General features: G+C 30.9%; 1 protein-coding gene across 3 annotated transcripts in view; it reads right to left on the bottom strand.

The window, feature by feature from the left end:
• The window catches only part of runx2a (RUNX family transcription factor 2a), an 81,754-nt gene that overhangs the window by 27,833 nt on the left and 38,133 nt on the right, over positions 1-15,788 (bottom strand). For all 3 annotated transcript variants that reach the window (XM_051133103.1, XM_051133104.1, XM_051133105.1), the window contains one exon: positions 13,026-13,130. In XM_051133103.1, coding sequence (XP_050989060.1) covers positions 13,026-13,130 — 105 coding nt within the window. The remainder of the gene's footprint in view (positions 1-13,025; positions 13,131-15,788) is intronic.

Raw genomic sequence — 15,788 nt, 5'->3', positions numbered from 1 at the left:
AATGTTTTTATTTGTAGCAAGTAAAATGTGATTTATTATTATTTTTATATTTGAACTAATATTATCTGGTGGAGATTATTTATTTATATATATATTTTTTAATTATATATTTTCTTTTATTTATTTATTTATATTTATTTTAACATTTGTGTAAAAAGAAATGGCAATGTAAGCTAGCTTTGATTAAACCTCTAAACTGCATGCAGATTTTGATTTTACTTTAATTGTAATAAATTTGTATTAATTTTAATTGTATTGCATAAGTAGATGATGGCAATATTAATGTGGTGTTTTTTGTTATTTAGTATTTTATTTATTTATTTATTTATTTATTTATTTTGTTTGTTTGTTTTAAAAACAGTTTCTGGTGGAAAATATATTTATTTATTTATTTATTTTAATATGAGAAAAACCCTTTTTTGTATTGATTGAGTAATACAATAATTTTTTTGTATATATTTCTTTAGATTTTTTACTGCAGTATTAATGTGTAGTTTTTTTAATTCCTTATTTTTGTTTTATTTTGGTATTTCATTTATTTATGTTTTAAAATATGTATATTTTAGTAAGAAAATGTAATTAATTTTTATATATAAGAAATAGATTTTCTGGTTTAAAAATATTTTTTTATTTAGTATTAATTGATTAACATTATTTGTGTAAAAATAAATAGTAAAATAACTGCTTTGATTAAACCTCAAAATTGCATAGAAATTTAGATTTTTTTTACTTTATGTTTTATATTTTATCTGGTGCTTTTGTTGTTTAATATTAATTATTTAGTATTTTAATTATTTGAAAAAAAGTGTTTTTTTTTTTTAATCTGACAAAAAATAATGTTTTTTGGTCGAAAACCTTTTTTGTATTGATTGAGTAATATAAATTTTATAAATTAATATAAATTAATATAAAATATAAATATAAATAGATTTTTTTTTACAACAAGCAGGTGATTGGAGCTTTTTTTAAATGAAGTATTTTTGTTTAGTTTGTTTTTAAAAATATACATTTCTATATATATATATATATATATATATATATATATATATTTAATTAATTAATTAATTAATTTTTAATATATAAAAAATAACCTTAATGTAAAAAGAAATGCTAAAGTAATTATGCTTTGATTAAACTTTATATTTATGTTTTATATTTTATCTGGTGCTTTTGTTTAGTATTTTATGTAAAAATGTATTTATCTTTAGTAAGAACATTTAATTTATTTTTATTTTCACATGCAAATGTAACATTTGCTGGTGAAAATATATATTTATTTTTATTTACTACTGATTCACATCATTTGTGTCATTTTATAGCACAGGCAGGTGATTATGATATTAATGCGGTGTTTGTTATTTTGTATTTTGTAAGTAAAAAAATACAGTCAGTGCCTTTGTAAAGCGCCTTTTACCCCTGGGTCCTTTATCCTCGATGTACCCCACTGTCTCAGACTGAATGAGAAGTAAACAAGAAAGAAAGTAAGAGATGAAATTGAAAAGAAGTGTGCGAATTAGATATTGGTGGAAAGTCTCCATGAGCAGAACATTTACACCATTTACCGTCCTGCTGTCTCTATGAAACGTGTTTGGCTGAGTTCTGCATGAGACAATAGCTCTTTTCCAGCCGTCTTCATGGCAGTCAAAACACAGCGTCACGGATAATCTTGGCAAATACCTTTTTAAAAACAAGCCATGTTTTCCATCTCCCCAATGTGATGTGGCATTAATTAACAGAGCCAACACTGGCAAAGCAAGAGACTCCAGTGTGCTTTCCCCATATGCATAGATTCACCTTTAGAAGTACAGATTGTGCACAAAACTTGCTTAAAATGCTTTTCTATGTTTCAGTGACGTTCCAGCAATGCTATATCATAGTACTGGAGCAGATGATGTAAAATACAGCCTGGTAAAGAATAATACTGTATAATTGATGAAAAAAATGTTTTAGAATTTATAATTTTATAATTAATGGTCCAACGAGTGAAAAAGGAGCATCTTAGCACCTACTAAAAAAAATTAAAAAAATTAAAAATGAAATGAAATGAAATGAAATGAAATGAAATTACAAATTATTTTAGCTAGTTTCCAAGCAGTGTTATTATAGTTAACTGAAAGTAAAATTAAAAGCATAAACTTTCTGTATATTAAATGTATATTTTAAAAATATATTTTCTTACTCAAAATAACCCTGTTGCCAAAGAAAACATGTATTATTGATGAAGTAAATAGTTTTTATAATTTATAATTTTATTATTAATGGTCCATCAGGTGAAAATTATGCATCTTGGAACCTAGTAAAGACTGTTTCATTACTTGAAATAAAATAAAATTAAATAAAATAAAATTAAATTAAATTAAATTAAATTAAATTAAATTAAATTAAATTACATTAAATTAAAATACATTAAATTACATTAAATTAAATTAAAAAATAAAATAAAATAAAACAGTTTCCAAGCAGGGTTGTTATAGTTAACCAACACTAAACTAAAATTAAAAGAATAAATGTTTTGATATAAAGAATGTATATTAAAACATCTTAATATATTCTTAAAAAAAATATTTGATAAAAATATAATTGATTAAATAAATCATTTTATAATTTGTAATTTTATTATTAATGGTCCATCAGGTGAAAATGATGCATCTTAGGACCTAGTAAAGAAACAGCATTACTTAAATAAAATAAAATAAAATAAAATAGTTTCCAACAGGGTTGTTATAGTTAACCAACACTACACTAAAATTATAAGAATAAATGTTTTGATATAAAAAAATGTATATTAAAGCATCTAATGTATCTTAAAAAAAAATTCTTATTTAAAATAACCCTGTTGGAAACATATATAACTGATGAAGAAAATTTTGTAATTATAATGTATTATAATTATAATATATGACTTGAAATAAAATAAATATTAACTTTAAAAAAAATTAAAATAATAATAATAAAAAAACCAAAAAACTGACAAAAACAACAAATTTGCTTTAAAAATGCAATAAAAGCTGAAAAAAATATACAAAAAAACTATTTATAATATAATATAACACTGCAAAGTACAAACTCTACAAGATGATTTGCATTCTATTTTTTTATATTTAAGCTATTAAGTTTGTGCAATATTAAAAATTATGTTACACTTTATATCTATAGTTCATAAACCAACTGTGTGATGCTAACTTTTCATAAACAGTCCAAATGCATTATGTGTGCTGCTGTGCTTGCATGTGTTTTTTTTTTTTTTTTTTTTTTTTTTTTTTAAGTGCAAGCTTTTCTAATAAATGATTTAGTTTTATATGACATTACAAGAATCAGTTGGCCTGACTGTATATTGATTTTGTTCTTTTCCCTCTCCCAGGCTTATAGAGAGCGTCTTTCATGTGTCAAGCCCACCAACAAACCAGCGCTAAAGGATCAGATATCGGCGCAAGAATGCCGCTATTATGATGGTGTGCGAGAAACACTGGCAGTCATGGTGGTAAGAGTAACACAGGCCCTTCTCTCAAACGTCTGAGCCGCTCCTCCCAGTCTATTAGTGCAAATTACTCTTAATAACCACAGTTACACGAGACCCGCCAAATGATTACAGCAGCGTGCGCTTCACACTCGCGGCCCTGTGCCACCAGACCCACCACCAACGCCATCCGACCGTCAGTCTGATCACTCGCTAAAGTAACTGCGCAACAAGCATTCGTTTGAGTTACACGCTACCTAAAGCAGTAACAGTGATGCTTGTCTAGTTGTGTGTCTTGGCTCTCATTGGCTGGAGATAATTGGATCAGTCTCCAGTTGAATCTCGTAAGTGATATTTTCTTTACAAATGAGCAGACGCTGCTGGGGAATTTCACACTAGACAAAATATATCTGCAGTTTCTCAATAGCTTAAACAGTGAGGGAAATGTGTGAACCACCTTAACAATGAAAACATACACACTGTGTAGGCCAACTGCTAAACAAGCAGTCTGACTGTAGTGACTTTGTGAGATACTGCTGTTTTTATGCTTAAGTTAGGACTGAGATCTCAATCAGGGTTATTATAATTAATTAGGGTTATTATAATTATTGTAATTAATTAAAACAAAAATCAAACTGCTGAGAAAGACATTTCATAGACCAAAAAATAGACAAAAATATAATAAAAAAATAAAAGAAATTAATAAAAATGACTAATTCACACAACAGTTTTTTTAATAAATTAAAAATGTGAAACCATACAAATCTAGACTAATGTAAATTATTAATACTTCATAGTATAATACTATAATTTACTTTATAATACTGTACTAATCAGTAATAACATTCATTATAACATTAATTCTCAATCTCAGCCATAAAAACATTACTTGAAATAAATATGATCTAAAACACAATATTAAAATGTGATGTACTAAAATAGTTAACTGAAATAAAATTACTGTAAAATAGACACTTAAAACTAATTAAAAACTAAAATTAAAGTACAGCTAATTCGGAGTATTAATAATTATTATTAATAATAATTATTATTATTAAAAAAACCTATAAAGATGTATTTAAAAACTAGTGCAAAAATGACAAAAAAACACAACAAAATTAGTATATAATATACATTAAAATTAAACTAAAAACTAAAATTAAATACAACTAATTCAAAGTATTAATAATCATTAATAGTCTCAATATACTGAAATAAAATTAACTGGAAACTATAAATATATATTTAAAAACTAGTACAAAAGCTACATAAAACAACTAAATTTGTATAAAATAGACATTAAAAACAAACTAAAAACTAAAATTAAAATACAACTAATTAAAAGTATTAAAAATTATTAATACTCTCAAGAAACTGAAATAAAATTCATAAAAAACTATAAAGATGTATTTTAAAACTTAACAAAACAATACAAAAATAACAAAAAACACAACAAAATAATGTAATTATAAAAATCTAACAAAATAATTAAAAACAAACTAAAATTAAAATACTAATTCAAAGTATGAATAATTATTAATACTCTCAATATACTAAAAAAATAATAAAAAACTATAAAGATGTATTTAAAAACTAGTACAAAGATTACAAAATGATGACAAAATTACAAAAAAAATCACTAAAATTAAATAATGTAAATTATAAACATATGAGCTAATTTAAACTATTAATAATTATTAGTATTCTCAAATACTGAAATAAAGTAAATACAGTATACACATACAATAATAAAAATAAAACATGACAAAAACAACAAAATTACAAAACATAATATACTGAATGAATAAAAAAACACAAAAAATTACTATAAAATTAAAAAACAAAACTAAAAACTAAAATTAAAATACGACTAATTCAAAATATTAATAATTGTTAATAATACTCTCAAGATACTGAAACAAACTAGTACAAAAATGACAAAATAATTAACTAAAATTAAATAACAAATTATAAAAATCTAAGCTAATTTAAACTATTAATAATTATTAATATTCTCAAAATAAATTAATAAAAACAATATACACATAAAATAAAAAATACTAAAATAACAATTACAAAAAATAATAAAATTCATTCTCAGCCATAAAAAACATTGAAATAAACATGATCTGAAATACAAAATTGAAAATGTGATGTACTAAAATAGCTAAATCTAAAATACTCTCAAGATACTGAAAAAAAATGATACAAATCTAAGCTAATTTAAATTATTAATAATTATTAATATTCTCAATGATACTGAAATAAATTAATAAAAACAATGTTGACATAAAATAAAAACAACAAAATTACTAAAACTTGAACTAAAATTTAAATAAAAATGGAACATGGAAGAATCAAAAATAATTTAAACTGTTAATAAAACATAACAATGCTCTCATTGATACTATAATAACACTGATCTCAATTGTTTCTCCTCCCTGATGGAAAATCCAGTTTGTGTTTTGGAACATGGTATGTGGTGTCTAGCTAGTCTGGTTGTTTGTTGCTAGTTTAGGATGGTCTGCCAGTTAACGACCAGCTTAAAACCAGCAACCATGTTCCAAAACAACTACCAACTGCAAATCCAGTCTCGTATGTTTCTCCTATGAAGAGGACCCCAGAAACCCTCAGATCATCTCAACAATGTCTCAAATGTCTCTCCAGATTCATTTTATACCACTTGTTTGAGCTCTTACTATACTGTATGTCAACAGTTATCTTGTCTGTGCTCGTTTGACACACAAACACAACAGAGAATTTAATTAAATCTCCCACATGAGCAATGAAAGAGCAGCGCCTGAGCATTGAAACTGTCCTTTGGGAAAGAACTGAATGACGCCGAAGCTTAATTAAAGGCCTGAATGTCTGTCTGTCTCTCTGAATGCGAGTTTTTGTGTGTCTCTCTCTGTTTTTCTCTCTTAAGCGCAGGAGGAATGTGTAAACAGGCAGGCAGAGGCAGCTACACGACACACTCACAGGACGTTGCACAACTCGAAATGCCTCTGAATGTGTCATTTCCTGCCTGGCCACCTGCCTTCCGCTTAGAAAACGGCAGCACGCGCATGAGAAATAGACTAAGATAGATAGTGTGGGATAGAGAGAGAGCAGATGGACCTGAAGCATTATTTACATTTTTGCTTAAAAATAAACGCTGATAACTTGCATAAAAGACCCTTACAAACCTCAGAAGAGGCTATTGTGTTCTTATTCTCTGTAAAGTAAAGCTTCTGTATTGGTTCTGTGAAGAATCTTTAACGTCCATAGAATCTTTCCATTGCATAAAAGGGTCTTTAGATTATTTTAACTGAACTGTTTACCTAAATTCTTTTGGAATCTCCCTTTTGGGAATTATATTTTCGAAGAAACTATATTTTCTGGTTCATTTTAACTGTGAATCATTGCTGCATGTTATTTCAAGGGAAAATAGTTAGTGATTTTGCTCTGTCTCTAAAATAACTTTCTTTTTCAGATGACGTCACCACATTATTTCTCTCATACAGATTGACCTTTTTTGTTTTGGATCCCATTGATTTCTAAAATTTCTAAATTAATACAGTATATTGTGCCATTTTTTTTTTTTTTGAATTTTTATTTATTCATTTATTTATTTATTCATTTATTTATTTTTATTTATTTGTTTATTTTTTACAGTGAACTATTATAATTTTGCTAATAATTTGAATTTGATTTTTTTGTTTAGTTATTTTAAATTGAATGTTGTCCTTTGAATTGGTTTTTTTAAATGTCTATATAGTTTTAACTTTTAATTTTTAGTTATAGTTATATTTTTATTTTTAGCTGTTTTTAGTTATTTTAGCAACTCAAATTCATCAAGTTTTTTTCAATTTTTTTATTTCAGTTAATCTTTTTCATATAATGAAAATGATTTTAGTTAACGATAATAACCCCAATTATTATCTATACTACTTAATTGATACTAATTATCGAAATAAAAAGTGCTTCTGACTACACTACCAGTCAAAAGTTTTTGCATAGTAAGATGTTTAATGTTTTTTTTTTTAAAGTCTATTATTTGATCCAAAGTACAGCAAAAACAGTAAAATTGTGAAATATTTTTACCATTTAAAATAACTTTGTTCTATTTGAATATATTTTAAAATGTAATTTATTCCTGTGATTTCAAAGCTGACTTTTTTGCCTCATGACTCCAGTCACATGATCCTTCAGAAATCATTCTAATATTATTATTATTATTATTTATTTATTTATTTATTTTTTTTTTAATGAATGGAAAGTTCAGAAGAACACCATTTGGTGTAAAGATTTTCAGATAGAAATCTTTTGTAACATTATAGATGTCTTTATCATCATTTTCGAAAAATATAAAGCAAAAAATTATACTGACTCCAAGCTTTGGAATGGTATAGTGTATAATGTTACAAAAGCTTTTTATTTCAGATAAATGCTGATCTTTGGATCTTTCTGTTCATCAAAGAATCCTGAAAAGCTGTTTTAAATATTGATAATATTGATGATAATAATAATAATAATAATAATAATAATAATAATAATAAATGTTTCTTGAACACCAAATCAGCATGTTAGAATGATTTCTGAAGGATCATGAGACTGAAGTAATGATGCTGAAAATTCAGCTTTGATCACAGGAATAAATTACTTTTTAAAATATATTCAAATAGAGAACAGTTGTTTTAAATAGTAAATATATTTCAGAATTTTACAGTTTTTGCTTCGGATCAAATAAATGCAGGCTTGGTAAGCAGAAGAGAATTCTTTAAAAACTTTTGACTGGTAGTGTACATAATTCTGTAATTCCGCAACCTCCGAAAGAAATAAACTGGTCGGCATGCTAAAATGTTTGTGTTTACACCAACAGAAGCAGTGTTTGGAAGTCACGACTGGTATTTTCCCTGATAAACGCATGCACACAAAGTCAGAAAGCAAAGCTGAAGATGAATGAGCCGTGTGAGATGAAAGGCCGTCACATCAGAGATGCCCGAGGGTGCGATTAATCCGTAATGAATGAAGATCACACACTGGCATAAGCTGCCTCCAAAACGCTGCTGCCAGATGTGTTAATTGAGACGAGGAGGAAAAGAAGGAAGAAAACAAGACGTTAAGAAGCGATATTGTTGGTTTTGCCGCCAGAAAGTTATCTGTGAATACGTGGCCAGTGGCAACAGCTGTGTGCCAGGCAGGTTGGCATGTGCTTCTTAGAAATGCGCCAAAGCCAGATCTACAGCAGCGCTCATCAGACTCTGTGTCTCTGCGCATGATGCCGTGTGACGACGAGAGGTAATTAGTCATGCGGAATGTTCATGCTGCAGCGTTCTGGGTGGTAACCAGGGCGTTGCTATGGGGTTGCTGAGGGATACAGTGTAACAGTCGGGTTCCGAAAGTGAAAATTCCATTCGTTTTTTTCAGTTTGATTTTTAGTGATAAACCCTTAAATCTCATGTTGGGTTCACTGGAGTCATTTTGACCCGGAGAGGATTTTCTTTTTCCAGAAAATGCTAGTTAATGTTATTGCATTGGACTAAAAATTAGCAGTAGGGTATAATGACTTCCCCTACTGCTAAAGTCGGGGGAGAAAAGTGGATAATTTTGGTTCTTTTTGGGGGTATTTTACAATCTTGTTAAACCTTGTTCCAGGTCAAAAATGAACAGCCTAGAAGAATATATATTATTACCAAAATTTGATTCAATATTTTTATCAACTTGTTCTTTTTTGAGTTGGCATAGGTTTTGTATTATGTAGCTTATGCACTTCAAACAACTGTTGACAAATTGAATCAAAGATTTGTTGATAATATAGCATAAAGGTTAACAATAAATTTTTAAAAGGCCGACAGAATCTCTGCCGTTGTTAATTGTTGGTATTTGCTTCTTTTGAAGCCATTATTTCAACTTATTTTTAAAATAATTATGTTTAACAGTGGAATTTGTAGGGGGGAGAACTACATTACCCATAATTCTGTGAAGAAAATTACACCAATCACAGAATAGCAGCAAGCTCTGATTTTAAACTTAAATTCCACCAGTCAAACGGTAGTGTTGAACTCCGCTTTTAAATTCAACCAATCAGAGAGTTGCGGTGAGCTCCACTTTAAATTCTCCAATTTAGAGAGTTGCAGCGAACTCTGCTTTTAAATTTCCACCAATCACAGAGTAGTGTTGATCTCTGCTTATGAATTCCACCAATCAGAGAGTCGAGGCGAGTTATTCTTTTAAATTCCACCAGTCAGAGAGTAGTGTTGATCTCTGCTTTAAAATTCCACCAATCAAAGAGTCGAGACGAGCTCGAGGCAAGTTGCAGTAAGCTCTGCTTTTAAATTTCACTAATCAAAGAGTCGAGGCAAGCTCTGCCTTTAAATTCTACCAATCAGAGAGTTGCGGCGAGCTCTGCTTTTAAATTCCGCCAATCAGAAATCACAGTAAATTCCACCAATCTCAGCACAGTGTTGAGCCCTGCTTTTAAATTCAACAAATCAGAGAGTCAAGGCAAGCTCTACCTTTAATTTCCGCCAAACAGATATCACGGTAAGCTCCGCTTTTAAGTTCCACCAATCTCAGCACAGTGTTGAGCTCTGCTTTTAAATTCAACAAATCAGAGAGCTGCAGTAAGCTCTGCTTTTAAATTCCGCCAATCAGAAATCACGGTAAGGTCTGCTTTTAAATTCCACCAATCTCAGCACAGTGTTGAGCCCTGCTTTTAAATTCAACAAATCAGAGAGTCACAGTGAGCTCTGCTTTCCACCAATCAGAGAGTAGTGTTGAGTTCTGCTTTTAAATTCCACCATCATTTTTAATTTGTCATTTGAAGTGCTTCATTGTAGTTCAGGATTGTAGTTCTTTCCACCATTAAAGCCGAGTCTCGTACTTTTTTCAGATTTTCAAATATTTTTTGTATCAAATCAAAATAACCCATATGGGGAAACCAGTGGCATAGAAAAAAAGTGTGAGGACACTATTAACACATTGCTGTGTGGTTGCTTACTGGTCAGTCAGTTTCATAATATTCTGGTCCCTCGAAAGTTAATGGAATTTTTTGCGCGCAATCATTTAGAAACATACGCTAACAGCACATTTAAAACCTGCTGTCATTTCACGAAAGCTTTGAGTAATTTCGCCACTGAAAGCAAAACGGTTTGCATAAAACACAAGAAACATCTGTCAGTCACTGTTAACGGCTGACAGAATGCGCTGTACCGTTATTAGATTATCCCGCCAATAGAAAGGTCGTCTTGTGAAGAACTCTGGCCGTAATGTCAGACTGCAACAGACTTCAATATAAACACGTACTAAAGAAAGTCAAGCACGCCGTGTTCCTGGTTCCATTCTCTGCCACATGAAAGTAATTCATGACAGCTTGTGTGTATTTACTGGTCCTGGGGCTCAGTGTGAAAACTGAAATTTGGCAGCGTCTTCTAACAGCCTTTTTTTTTCAGGTAGTACGAGCAACTGAGAAGTTGAAGCAAACGGCGCGCACAACTCACAAGTCCAGACATCAACTCAGATGAAGCGGCTTTTTTATAATTGAAGGATAACTGGAGCTTTTTGCCAGATCAGGTTCCTCTGAGAGGGAAAACACTGGGATGTTTCTCTTTTCCGTGACACGTCTCTGTTCAATGTATCGGTACAACTTTAAAGCGTTTCTTTTTTTTTTTGTCTGAGAAATGTCTCAATGGTTCTTATAAATCTATCTGATCACATAATGACCCAATATTGATGTGCAAAATGGATTTTGTCTGGAAATACATCCTTACCTTCTTTGTAATCCAACCATATACAGCATTAAGAGCATGGCTGTGTTAAGAATAGTACAGTAGCATACTATTCTTAATGTGCACAGTATGTGAATTTTCTGTGTGCATGAAATTTGCCAGTTTTTGAGCATCCCACAACGCAGTGTGCTCAATTTTACCTTGGCTGTGTTGGGAATGGAATATATGCTTCATGTATACTGAATACTATACAGTATGAAATCAATTTTCACATCAGATGAAAAATATATAATTATTATTTATTTATAAATAATAGTTGTAACTATTTCTCACAGTGTGACTTGATTTCATATTTTAAACCTTAATTAAAATGTTTTTTTTTTTCTTGTAATTCTGACTTTTTTCTTGCATTGTTTTTCTCACCATGGAAATAAAAAAAAAAGGTAATTTAGATTTTTTTTAATCTCACAATTCTGACGTTTTTTTCTCAGAACTGCAAGATATAAATTCTCAATTATGAGATATGAAGTCTAAATTACCCTTTAAAAAAATGCAAGTAAATGGTCAGAATTGCAAGATAAAAAGTTGCAGTTACCTTTTTTTAATTGTTCTATCCCATGGCGGAAACATGTTTTTAGTAAATTTTGTAAAAAGTTGTTTGTAAATTTCACAACTACAGAGAAAAAGCAACACACAGAATTAAAGGTGAAATTTTGAAGCAGAAAAATGAAAATTTTCCTGTAAAAATCTTTGCTCTGCTTTTAAATTCCACCAATTAGAGAGTCGGGACAAGCTTTACCTTTAAATTGCGACAGTCAGAGAATCGTGGTGAGCGCTGCTTTTAAATTTCACCAATCAGAGAGTCGAGGCGAGCTCTACCTTTAAATTCTGCCAATCAGAGAGTTGCGTGAGCTCTGCTTTTAAATTCCACCAATCAGAGAGTGGCGGCGAGCTATGCTTTTAAATTCCACTAATCGGAGAGTAGCAGCGAGCCCTGCTTTTAAATTCCGCCAATCAAAGAGTCGCGGCGAGCTCTGCTTTTAAATTCCACCAATCAGAGGGTTGCAATAAGCTCTGCTCTAAAATTCCACCAATCAGAGAGTGGCGGTGAGCTCTGCTTTTAAATTTCACCAATCAGAGTGGCAGCAAGCTCTGCTTTTAAATATCACCAATCAGAGAGTCGCGGTAAGCTCTGCTCTAATATTCCACCAATCAGAGAGTTGAGGCAAGCTCTATCTTTAAATTCCACCAATCAAAGAGTCGCAGTAAGCTCTGCTCTAAAATTTCATGTTTAATTCAGTTTGTTACTTGCTGTTTTTTGTAGTTTATTGTGAAATTTACTAGCAATTATGTAATCATGGTATATATTACTTCCAACAAATATTATTCATATTATACAAGTTGAACATGTTTAGAACAGCAGATAGTATGCACTATGCAGTGTGCAGCATGCAGTGCTCTATTATACCATTGAGAACACAGCCAGAGCGCAGGTCAGAGGTCGAGGGGTTTGTACGGGCGCTCGCTCTTAAGAGCACGTTGACGGACAGACACAAGAGGCCAATACAGTAAACATTTTCACAAGTCAAGCGGCCTTGACAGCACGTGTTTGTATTTGCCTCTTGCCGAACACGCCTGCTGCTCCTCAAAGGCCGTCTTTGTGCATTGAGGCGTGCTGAATCCATTTTTTAAAACAGTACCGTAACACAATCTATGCATCAATTCATGCATCAAGGCCGCACGTCTCGTCCCACTTGCCTGAGCGGACGGGGCGCCGTGCCACACCGCTGCACGGCATCATTCATCTGCTTCTAGCGTGTGCTAATCACATGATGTGTGATATTTGGGGTGGTACTCACTTCGCGGCTCGCGCGGTCCGTCCACTGTGACCTTTATGGCTCGGTGGTAAGTGGCCACTTGCGGTGGGTTCGTGAATACTGTGATTGTCAGCGTGAAGCTCTTTCCTGCAAAACACAAAAAGGTTCAAACCCGATTAATCCGCCGGACAATGCGCCGCATTCATCGCGCACCCGTCATTTGCATTTCTCTGCTGGTGACGGTGGGATTTTAACTGCGAGGAACTCGGCCGATTGTGAAGGCCTGGGCGCAGTGGACAATAATGGAATTGGTTTGGAAACTGACCCTTGCTGACCATTGAATTTATCAGCTGTTGGACATGACAAATCAGAAATGCATAAAACGAGTCATCCAAGTGGAATAAACCGCATATGTGTAGCCATATTGTGCAGCAGTGGCTTTATAATATTATTTATAAATAATATTCATTTGTTAATATTAAAGCATTTGTAAATCATGAAACTATATTTTACGTTTTTTAAAATATATTTTCACTATATATATATTTGAAGTTTTTAAATGTATATTAAATTATTAACATTTAAATATATTTTTAAAAATATTTAAATAGATTTTTTTATTCATATGTATTATTTGACTGACATTTCAATGATTTTATACTTCAAGTAATGCAATCATTATTATTGGTGGATCTCTTTTCAGGGTTTTTTAATGAAAAAAGTTTTACTTTTGGACCTCTACTATTGCTTCAGAATATTATTTATGTATAATATTAATATAAATGTAAAAGCTTACAAAAAATCTGAAAAATATATTTGTAAGATTTTACATGTATTTTAAGTATATTGAACAATATTTAATGTAATATTTAATCTAATCTAATAACACTTAAATATGTATAATTTATTGTTATTGTGTATTATTTCATTAAGCGTATTTATTTATTTATTTTACTGGGGAAAAAAAGGATCTATACTTTGTAACTGATGGACTTTCTCCAGTATTTCTTTTGGACCTCTGCTGTTGCAAAATAATGCAAAGCTCTGCTCATATTTGCTAGCATGTTCACATGCACTGGCATTTGGGTTTCCTTATTTAAAGCTGCCAAGAATACACATCCGCAGCAGTGCTGTTATTAGTCGTCATTCTTTTATGTGTGAACATTAGAAGGCTGGGTGTGAAGGTGGGGTCCTGTAGTCACTGTTTTTCATCTTATGTGACCTTTTACTGAGCAGCGTTTCCAATGTTCAGATGAAACGTGTGAACTCCTAGTGTTTAAAAACTTCCAATTAACTTCAACACAAGATATTGTTACGCTGAAACGCTTTCTGTCAGTAGCGCACAGGAAATACTAAGATACGTCTAATGAGGCAAACTCAGCAGTAATGTGCAAAGCATGCTGTGAAGTCAGGCGTGACACATTCTCTGAGCTGCGATCTGCAATAAGACAGGAAGAAGTGGGTGGAAAGGACTGACACAATACGGCCGGCAGCTACACTTGGCTCAGGCTTCGTACTGTAGATTATGCATCAGACGGCTTCAAAACTGGGATTAATTGAGTAACTCTTGGAATGGGGAGAGCTTTCAAACAAATATGAAGTCGCACAGAGCATTGTTTGAGGTTTATGCTTCATTAGCTTGCATTGAGATTGGCTGGTTTTGAGTATGGAGCTTCAGATAGCTCATACAGTGGAAAACAATTGGTGTGGGATTTACTTTGAAACTAATTTAACTCAAAAATGGCTATTTACCCAAATAATTACAAAGACACTGTAAGTGATATTGAATGAAACATGAAATTTTCAAGTAGAAAGACTGAAAAAGTATCTTGTAAAACCAACTCTAGTAATCATACAGCCACTCATTAACTGAACATATTACTTTTATAGAATGTGCATGAATGCATTTCCCATATACAGGCAGCATTTTTGATTCACCAATGTCCTTGACAGTCAATCTTAAGCAATAAGTCTTGCTCAAGTAATTACTCATTCTAACATTAATTTGATATAGTCATCAACATCATATTTTCCCAGGTAACAAAAATATGTTCTAAGTTATCCCATTAAGTTATAAATGTGACCCTGGGCCACAAAACCAGTTATAAGGGTAATTTTTTTTGAAATTGAGAGTTATACGTTTGAAATCTGAGGGTGAAAAGAAAAAAAAAAAAAAAAAAAAAAAAATCAAAATATAGACAAAATCGCCTTGTCCAAATGAAGTTCTTAGCAATGCCTATTACTAATCAAAAATTGCATTTTGATATATTTGTGGTAGGAAATTTACAAAATATCTTTATGGAACATAAAAATGATAATTTTGACCCATACAATGTATTTTTGGCTATTGCTACAAATATACCCGTGCTACTTATGACTGCTTTTGTGGTCCAGGCTTACAAATGTTATTTCAGAACATTCAGTTTTTTGAAAATTTAAAAACCGTTTCCTTGGTGATGCAAACGTTAAGGGAACATTCCGTTTGATCATTTTGAAAACGTGGAATGTTACTTTTGAATGTTCTCTGATCATTCCGAAACAAGTTGTAATATTTAAAAAATGTTAGACGAACGTCCAACTAAACTGTTTAAGAACGAACGAACGTTCTATTAATGTTACTGGAAGAACATTTATTTGTAACATTGAAAGAACCTTACCAGAATGTTCTGAGAACATTTCCTGTTAGCTGAGATAGAATTTAGTGTTCAAATTCAATTAAACAGATTTTATAGAATAAATAGTCAAGCATTATGTAGAATTGCCATTTTTTTTATTTGCTGACGTTCTTGTAAATGTTATGCAATA

This window comes from Labeo rohita, chromosome 17, assembly GCF_022985175.1.
Source record: "Labeo rohita strain BAU-BD-2019 chromosome 17, IGBB_LRoh.1.0, whole genome shotgun sequence".
NCBI lineage: Eukaryota > Metazoa > Chordata > Actinopteri > Cypriniformes > Cyprinidae > Labeo > Labeo rohita.
Note: the sequence above shows the minus strand (reverse complement) of the source record. Positions and strands in the feature narration are given on the sequence as shown.